The 8,244-nt window shown below is 60.2% G+C and overlaps 1 protein-coding gene across 1 annotated transcript; it reads right to left on the minus strand.

Annotated features, from left to right (window-relative positions):
* Nucleotides 1-2,638: 2,638 nt before the first annotated feature.
* LINGO3 (leucine rich repeat and Ig domain containing 3) lies at nt 2,639-7,805 on the minus strand. Its single transcript, XM_010374855.2, has one exon. The coding sequence runs from the start codon at nt 7,544-7,546 to the stop codon at nt 5,768-5,770; it is 1,779 nt and encodes a 592-aa protein (XP_010373157.1). The 5' UTR covers nt 7,547-7,805; the 3' UTR covers nt 2,639-5,767.
* Nucleotides 7,806-8,244: the final 439 nt, after the last annotated feature.

Below are 8,244 nucleotides of genomic sequence, written 5' to 3' on the forward strand. Positions count from 1 at the left end.
CCCGGGTCATTTTTGTATTTTTAGTAGAGACAGAGTTTCACCATGTTGGCCAGGCTGGTCTCGAATTCCTGACCTTAAGCGATCCCCCCGCCTCGGCCTCCCAAAGTGCTGGGATTACAGGCAGGAGCCACTGCGCCTGACCCATTTTTTTGTTTGTTTGTTTTTATTTTTTTTTTTAGTAAGCAGAATAACAGCCTCAAAAAGCTCCTGTGTCCTGATCTCCGGAATCTGACGAGGCGGCTGTCTGGTGAGGGGATCAAGGTTGCAGATGGAATTCGGCTGCCTTTCATCAGATAGGGAGATCTTCATTTTTGGGGGGCTCAGTGTCCACACAGGGGTCCTTGTAAGGAGGAAGGCAGGTGGCTCAGGGTTAGAGAAGGAGATGTGATGACCGAAACAGAGGTCAGAATGACGTGGCCACGAGCCCACGGATGCAGGCGGCTCTGGAGCCAGAAAAGGCAGAAAGGAGATTCTCCCCGGGACGTCTGGAGGAAACAGCCCTGCCAACTAATTTTCGACTTGGGGGCTCCAGATCTGTCAGATAATAATTTTAAGTTATTTTAAGCCACTAGGTTTGTGGCCATTTGTAACTGCGGTTGTAGGAAACTCATGCAGTTTTTATCCTGCATACCACAGGACTATTGCAGGATTGTTATTATTATTATTATTATTTGAGGTAGTTTCCCTCTTGTTGCTTAGGCTGGAGCACAGTGGCGCGATCTTGCCTCACTGCAATCTCCGCCTCCTGGATGCAGGCGGTTCTCCTGCCTCAGCCTCCCGAGTAGCTGGGATTACAGGCGGCCACCACCACACCCGGCAAATTTTTGTATTTTTCGTGAAGATGGGGTTTCGCCATGTTGGCTAGGCTGGTCTTGAACTCCTGACCACAGGTGATCCACTCGCCTTGGCCTCCTGAAATGCTGGGATTACAGATGTGAGCCACCGTGCCCGGCCTATTGCAGGATTATTATCTCCCAAATTACAGACAGACAAACCGAGGCACAGAGAGGGGCAGTGATTTGCCCCAGGCCACACAGCAATGGAAGCCAGAGACCTGAGCCTCCAGCTTCCCTTGGCCCCACGAGCAAAAGCCTGCATGTGGGAATTGTGTCTCTGTCTTGTGGAGGAAAACAGGAGGGAAGTTAATATGCGGGGCTCAGGGAATCACCTGGAAAAGATGCCGGCTTGTTGGGGGGATGTGGGAGAGAGAGAGACACCCCAAACACGCATCCGCGTCCCGAAGATGGGGGTGAGAGACCCTCAAGGGTGCAGGTGTGGGCTGGGGCACCTGGAGTGCTGTCCTAGCTCCATCTGGGAGAGGAAGTCAAGGCAGGCTTGGTCAGAAGCCACTCAGACATGAGGCATGAGGATGGCTTGGTCCGTTCCTGGTTTTAGGGGTCCTCTCTTGAGTTTCCAGCCACCAAGGAGACGGGTGTTGCTTTAACTGGGTCTTGGCTGCCTGAGCAGGAAGGGCCTCTTCTGGGGTCTCCCCTGCCCTCCCCACAGTGCACCCCATAAACGAGACAGGATTCATGGAAAGCTTGGAGGTTGCACCTGGTTCATGTCAGGCACTCAGAGCATTGCACAGGGAACAGGCAGCTCTCCTGGACGGGGACTCTGAGGCCCACAGGACAATAGTTTCACCTGCCTTTGCTGCAGGAGAGAACGGGAAATCAGTCCCCACGGGAGAGTCCCACAGCCTAGAGCACTCCTCACCCTCCAGCTGCCTTGAAACCAGGCATGGAGAGAGGGCCGCCTCACTGTCCCTGACGGGCCTCTGTTCTGCCCCCGAAGGGCAGGGAAATAAAGGAACCTTAGTCCTAGGTTCAAATGGGGGAACCGAGGTCCAGAGAATGACACTGGGCTGTGGCAAGTGGGAGGCTGCTCTTGGCTAGGACTTCTGCATTCTAGTTCCGTCCACCTCCTTCCTGAAAAAGCACAAGCGTCTCCCTGTGCCTTCCTGGGTGGGTGGGGTTTGAGCCTTCACGCTCACTGTGCCTCAGTTTCCCCACCTGTCGCCTCTCCGTGCCTCGGCTTCCCCATCTGTTGCCACTCTGTGCCTCAATCTCCCCATCTGTCAGTGAGGATTGGCGCAGGCGAAAGCACTTTATTAATCTCACTTCGAAAGCCAAGACTCCCTGGCTTTTCTCGGAGCCCTCAGAGACAGGCAGGGCAGACGTGGGACCCTGTCAGCAGCACCCAGACTCCCCGACAGGCCAATTCCAGGAGGCACAGCGGGGACTCATGTCTTCTTTCTTCCCTGGCCTGAGGCTGGGGAAGGAGTTTCTCAATGGCCCCGCTTTGCCCACTCTTCTCAGCCCCCACCTGTCCCTAGCTGGGGTCTCAGAGCGGCTTCCCTCCATTCTCTGCCCCTCGCTCGACCCATCTGTAAAATGGGTTCATTGACAGGATCCACCCAGCTCGCAGGGCTGGCCTCAGCGTGAAAGGAGGGAACACACACAGCGCCTGGAACAGCGCTGGGAACAGCATGGGCGCTGCAGAAGCATGGCCTATCACACGTCACTAGTGGCGTGGAATTCTCTCAGGGTTGGCTTCCCCTGGGGACCCCAGCAGCCCCTCATCCCTCAGCCCTGCCCCCTGTTGCTCCCATGGGAGTAGGAACAAAATCTGAAGTTTGTTATTAAATCGGTTCCATTTTTATTGGATTTGAACCAAATACAGCAGGATGAGGGGTGGGGGACTGAGGGGTCTTGGTTCATGTTGGGATGGGGTGGGGGGCTCAGGGGGCTGGGAAATCCTAATATATGGATGCTCTGTGAACCCTAACATGACCGAGAACGCACCCCCTCCTGTCTTTGATAGGCTAAAGGCACTTGGATATCAATTTTGGGGAGGCCCTTAGGGTTGTCATGGTAAGCAGAGTCAGGCAGGTGCTAAGAAAAAAATTGGTTCTGCCCAATTCAGGGGTGGCGGCTGGCGTTACAGGAACTTCACCCCTCACTCATGTCGAGCCCCCTGGACCATCTGTACACCGTGGTGCAGGCCTGGGCCCTCCTGGCCACAGCTCAGGGAGAATGGGCCGGCGTCGCCTTCCAGCTCCGTCTGAAACCTTTGCTCAAACCTTCCAGGACTGAGCCGGCTTTCTCTCTGTTTCTCTCTGACTGATCTCAGAGCAGTCCTGAGGGATCCAGGATCCAAGTCGAGCCATTAGGCCCATCTGCAGGCCTGGCCTCTGAATACGGGGTAATAGGTTTGACCCTCAGACCCATTTTACAGATGAGGACACTGATGGTCTAGGTGATCTTCAGTCACCAGCTGAGATCGTACAGTTGGGCAGGAGCAGAGCTGCGTTTGAGCCCTTCCTGCAAAGTCCTGGAGGGTCTGTCCTAACCTCTCGGTTGGCAGCCAAGCCCTTTCTGACTGAGGTTTTGGCCCAGCAATGGTTCCTGTCCCTGCCCCCAGCAATGTCCTAACTGTCCTGTGGAGAATGTGGAGGGGGAGGGGCAAGAACTGGCTACGAGGAGGCCAGGTCACAGATGGTCTCTGTCTAGTGTTTGAATCCTTCTGCAAAACCTCAGCTCCTGCTTGTTTACTCCCCATGACGGGGAGCTCACTATCTGCAGAGCAACAGGGCGGTGACTTCGGGGAAGCTTTTCCTTGAACTGAGCTGCAGTCGGCCTGTAACCCCAGCTTTGGTCCTAGATCTGCCCCACCTCTGCAGGTGCAGAGACCAAGGTTCCTCCATCACCTTCTTCCAAGGACCTGGGTCCAGGCCTTCCTGCAGGGTGAAGCCCTTGTTCTGGCCTTGTTGTCACTGCCTCTGCAATGCACATAGCAGGGACCCCCCCGGGAACCCCCTGTGTTCTTCGGTCTTGTTCCCTACCTGAGCCATGAGTCAGCAGAGCCAGGCATGATGAGGCCACGCTCAGGGCTTGTCTGAGGCTGGCTCAGGGGTCAATGCGTACCTAGAGGCAAAGGTCCCTCCAGTAGACCCATTTAGAGGGACACTCAGGACCCCAGAAGCCATGGTCCTGGGCCGGGGCCAGGGTGGCTACCTCTCCCTTGTGGGGTGGCCCTCTCTTGCCAACTGTTCTGGGAAGCAAGTGGCAGCGGAGGGAGGTGGAGCGCTGGGGCAATGGCTCCTCCTTGTGGACAGCCCTGCTGGGCTGTGGGGAGGACGGAGGACAGGGCGTGGGGGCCCCTGACTGTAACCACTGCATGTGCTGGGTCCTCAGCAGACCTGAGCCCAGGCCCTGAGGTCGGCTGGGAGATGCTCAGCTGAGCAGGTGCTGGGGTGGGCTGTGTGTCCCAGGTGTGAGCTGTGTCTCAGTTGTGAGTTGTGCCTGTCCCAGGTGTGAACTGAGCATACCCTGGGTGTGAGCTGTGCTCTCACGAGAGCCCTGCCTGCCTCTGTGGTCAGCTCTGGTGCCCAGGGTCTGCTTTTAGTGTCAGCTGGGTGTGAGGTGTCTCAGGTGTGAGCTGTGTGTGTCCCAGGTGTGAGCTCTGTGTTCTGGGTGTGAGCTGAGCATGTCCTGGGTGTGAGCTGTGTGTTCTGGGTGTGAGCTGTGCCTGTCCCAGGTGTGAGCTGTGTCTCGGGTGTGAGCTGAGCATGTCCCAGGTGTAAGCTGTGTGTCCTGGGTGTGAGCTGTGTGTTCCAGTGTGAGCTGTGCCTGTCCCAGGTGTGAACTGTGTCTCAGGTGTGAGCTGAGCATGTCCCAGGTGTGAGCTGCGTGTTCCAGTGTGAACTGTGTCCCGGGTGTGAGCTGTGTCCCAGGTGTGAACTGTGTTCAAGGTGTGAGCTATGTGTCCCAGGTGTAAACTGTGCCTGTCCCGGGTGTGAGCTGTGTCCCGGGTGTGAGCTTTGTGTCTCGGGTGTGAGCTGTGTCCTAGATGTGAGCTGTGCCTGTCCTGGGTGTGAGTTGTGTCTCGGGTGTGAACTGTGTCCCGGGTGTGAGCTGTGCCTGTCCCGGGTGTGAGCTTGTCCCGGGTGTGAGCTGTGTGTCCTGGATGTGAGCTGTGCCTGTCCCGGGTGTGAGCTGTGTGTCCTGGGTGTGAGCTGTGCCTGTCCCGGGTGTGAGCTGTGTCTCAGGTGTGAGCTGTGTCTCGAGTGTGAGCTGTGTCTTGAGTGTGAGCTGTGCCTGTCCCGGGTGAGAACTTTGCTCTCATGAGAGCCCTGCCTGCCCCTGTGGTCAGCTCTGGCGCCCCGGGTCTGGTTTTAGTGTCGGCTGGGTGTGAGGTGTGTTTCACCTGTGTGGTTGGGTTCCAGGTGTGAGTGTGTCTTTGGGTGTGAGGTGCAGGAGGCCCAGGTGTGAGCAATGCAGACTTTCTGCGTAGGGGTTGTAGGGCCCTTTGTGGGTCTTGGGTGTCCACCGTCTCCCCGGTGTGATCTGTGTGTAAAGGGCTGGGGGAGCGGAAGCCCAGGGCTTGGGGGCAGCAGTCTTGTGCCTCCTGGGTGTGAATTGCGGGCCCTGAGGATCTTGGGGTCTCTCAGCACCCCCGGTCATTCCAGGTTGGTAGATGGGAGCCCATCACCCCACCCTTGCAGCCCGCACCCCCACCCCCAACTCAGCCACCATAGCAGGGACAGGAAGACGGGTTGAAACCTTTAGAAAACGCTTGAGAAACTGCCAAAAGACGCATGCTGATGAAAAACAGTCCTGCGGTTGGGCGTCTACAAAAAAAAGGGAAGTTCTGTCAGGGGAGCCGCCGTGCAGCCGCCCCCGCCCCCTCCGGAAAATGCATAGGTGGGCACGCGAGCGGCCGGCCCGCGAGGGGTGGGAGGGGAGGGCCCGCCCCTGGGGACCCCTCAGATCATCTTCATGTTGAACTTGCGCGCGCCCCCCTGGCCCGCCGCGGCGGCCGGCCCATCCACCTTGCGGAAGGAGTACTCCACCGAGAAGTTGTTCTTGTGCTGCCCGCGGCCGCGGCTCCACACGAACAGCAGCACGAAGCAGAAGAGGACCACGCCCAGGAAGGTGATGCAGCCCATGGCGGTGGACACCAGGATGGTGGTGAGGTCCAGCGGCGCGCGCAGGGCCGCCAGCGTCTCGTTGTGGGCCTCGCCCGGGGTCCGGTTGGCGGCCGGCTCGGGGCGCACGGTCAGCGTGGCGAAGTACGTGTCGTTGCCGCCCGCGTTGCTGGCCACGCACGTGTAGGTGCCGCTGTCCTGCGGCCGCGCGTCCTGGATCTCCAGCGTCCCCCCGGGGAGCACGCGCGCCCGGCCCGCGCTGGTGGCAGTCACTGGCCGGTGCTGGGGGGTCACCCAGGCCACCGTGGGCGCCGGCTCGCCCTCGGCGCGGCAGAGGAAGCGGACGTCTTCGCCCGCGGTGGCCGTGACGCGCTGCAGCCGCCGCTCCCGGATCTTGGGTTTGCGGCACACGAAGTACTCGAACAGCACGGAGTCCGGCAGGTTTCGCAGCGCGTCGCCGCGCACCTCGGCCGGGGTGGCGCAGGCCGGCAGCCGCCCGTCGAAGTTGAGGGTCTTGCGACGCTGCACGATCCACAGCAGGCGACAGTCGCAGGCCAGCGGGTTCCCGTCCACGCGCAGCGTCTCCAGCGTGTTCACCGAGTGGAAGGTGCTCTCCTCCAACGTGGAGAGCAGGTTGTTGGAGAGATTGAGCAGGCGGATCTGGCGCAGGCCCAGGAAGGCCTGAGGCTCCACCACGGCCAGCAGGGCCCCGGCCAGGTGCAGCTCGCGCAGGCGGACTAGGTCCCGGAACGACCCCCGCGGCACCGTGCTGATGGGGTTGTGCGACAGATTGAGGCAGGTGAGGTGCGCCTGGTGCCGCAGCGCGGCGGCCGGCACGGCAGTGATGTTGGTGTGGGTGACTGACAGCGACGTGAGGTTCAGGCCCCGCAGGCTGCCTGCGGCCACCTCCTCCAGCAGCGGCCAGTTGTCAATCTCCAGGTGCAGCAGCCCGGGCAGCCTGCGGAAGTTCTGGTCCTCCAGGGCGGCGATGGCCAGGTGGCGCAGCCGCAGGGCGCCCAGGCCGCGCAGGTGGCCCAGCGACTCCCCGGACAGAGCCGTGAGGTTGCAGCGCTCCAGGGTCAGCTCCTCCAGGGCCAGCAGCCCCGCGAAGGCGCGGCGCGAGATGAACACCAGGTCGTTGTCGCCCACCTCCAGCCGGCGCAGGCTGTGCAGGTCCTGGAAGGTGTAGTCCAGCAGGATGACCAGCTTGTTCTCGCTCAGGTCCAGCAACGTGAGGTTGTCCAGGCGCGTGAAGACCCCCGGCGGGATGAGCTTCAGCTGGTTGCCACGGAGACGCAGGACGCGCAGGCGCGGCAGGTTGGCGAAGGCGCCGGGCTCCACGTGCGCGATGGCGTTCTCGCTCAGGTCCAGCTCCTCCAGCGCCGGCAGCGCGGTCAGGTCGCCCGGGTTCAGGCAGCGGATGCGGTTGCGGCTGAGCTCCAGCAGGCGCGTCTCGGCCGGGATGCCTTCGGGCACGGCGGTCAGGCGGCGGCGCGTGCAGGCCACGGCGCGGGTCTGCGCGGTGCACTCGCAGCGGGCCGGGCAGCCTCCAGCCGGGGGCGGTGCCGCAGGCAGCAGGAGCAGGGGCAGGCTCAGGACGCACAGCCAGCAGGTCATGGTGCGGAGCGTGGGCCTAGGGCCGCGCCACCATCCTCCTGCGCACCTGCGGGCGGGCGGGGAGCGGGCAGCGTTAGCAGCGTTAGCACCGTTAGCACCGGGCCTCCCTCCGCGGCACCTCCGCACCCAGCTCACCCCTAACCCAATCCCAGCACAGCGGCTGGCGCCTGTAATCCCAGCATTTTGGGAGGCTGAGATGGAATAATTGCTTGAGTTCAACAGTTCGAGACCAGCCTGCGCAACATAGCAAGACTCCCATCTCTACCAAAAGTAAAAGATGAGCCGCATGTGGTGGCGTAGGCCTGTGGTCCCAGCTACTCAGGAGGCTGAGGCAGGAGGATCACCTGGGCCCAGGAGGTGGAGGCTGCAGTGAGCTATGCAGTGAGCTCCTGCCACTGCACTCCAGCCTGGGCAACACAGTGAGACCCCTATCTCTACAAAATAATAATAACAATAATAATTAGCTGGTTTGCAAGTAATTGTGAAATATTAAGAAGTTTACCCAGGCATGGTGACCTGCACCTGTGGTCCCAGCTACACAAGAGGCTGAGCCAGGAGGATTCCTAGAGCCCAGGGGGTCAAGGCCACAGTGAGTTGTGATTGTGTCACTGCGCTCCAGCCTGGGAGACAGAGGGACAGAGGAAGACCCCCCCCCAAAAAGCAGCATTGATCTACCGTGTGGCTGCAATTCCAATCTC

This window comes from Rhinopithecus roxellana, chromosome 8 (assembly GCF_007565055.1).
Source record: "Rhinopithecus roxellana isolate Shanxi Qingling chromosome 8, ASM756505v1, whole genome shotgun sequence".
Taxonomy (NCBI): Eukaryota; Metazoa; Chordata; class Mammalia; order Primates; family Cercopithecidae; genus Rhinopithecus; species Rhinopithecus roxellana.

Coding starts and splice junctions, on each gene's coding strand:
- LINGO3 (XM_010374855.2), bottom strand. CDS start 7,546: ATGACCTGCTGGCTGTGCGTCCTGAGCCTGCCCCTGCTCCTGCTGCCT.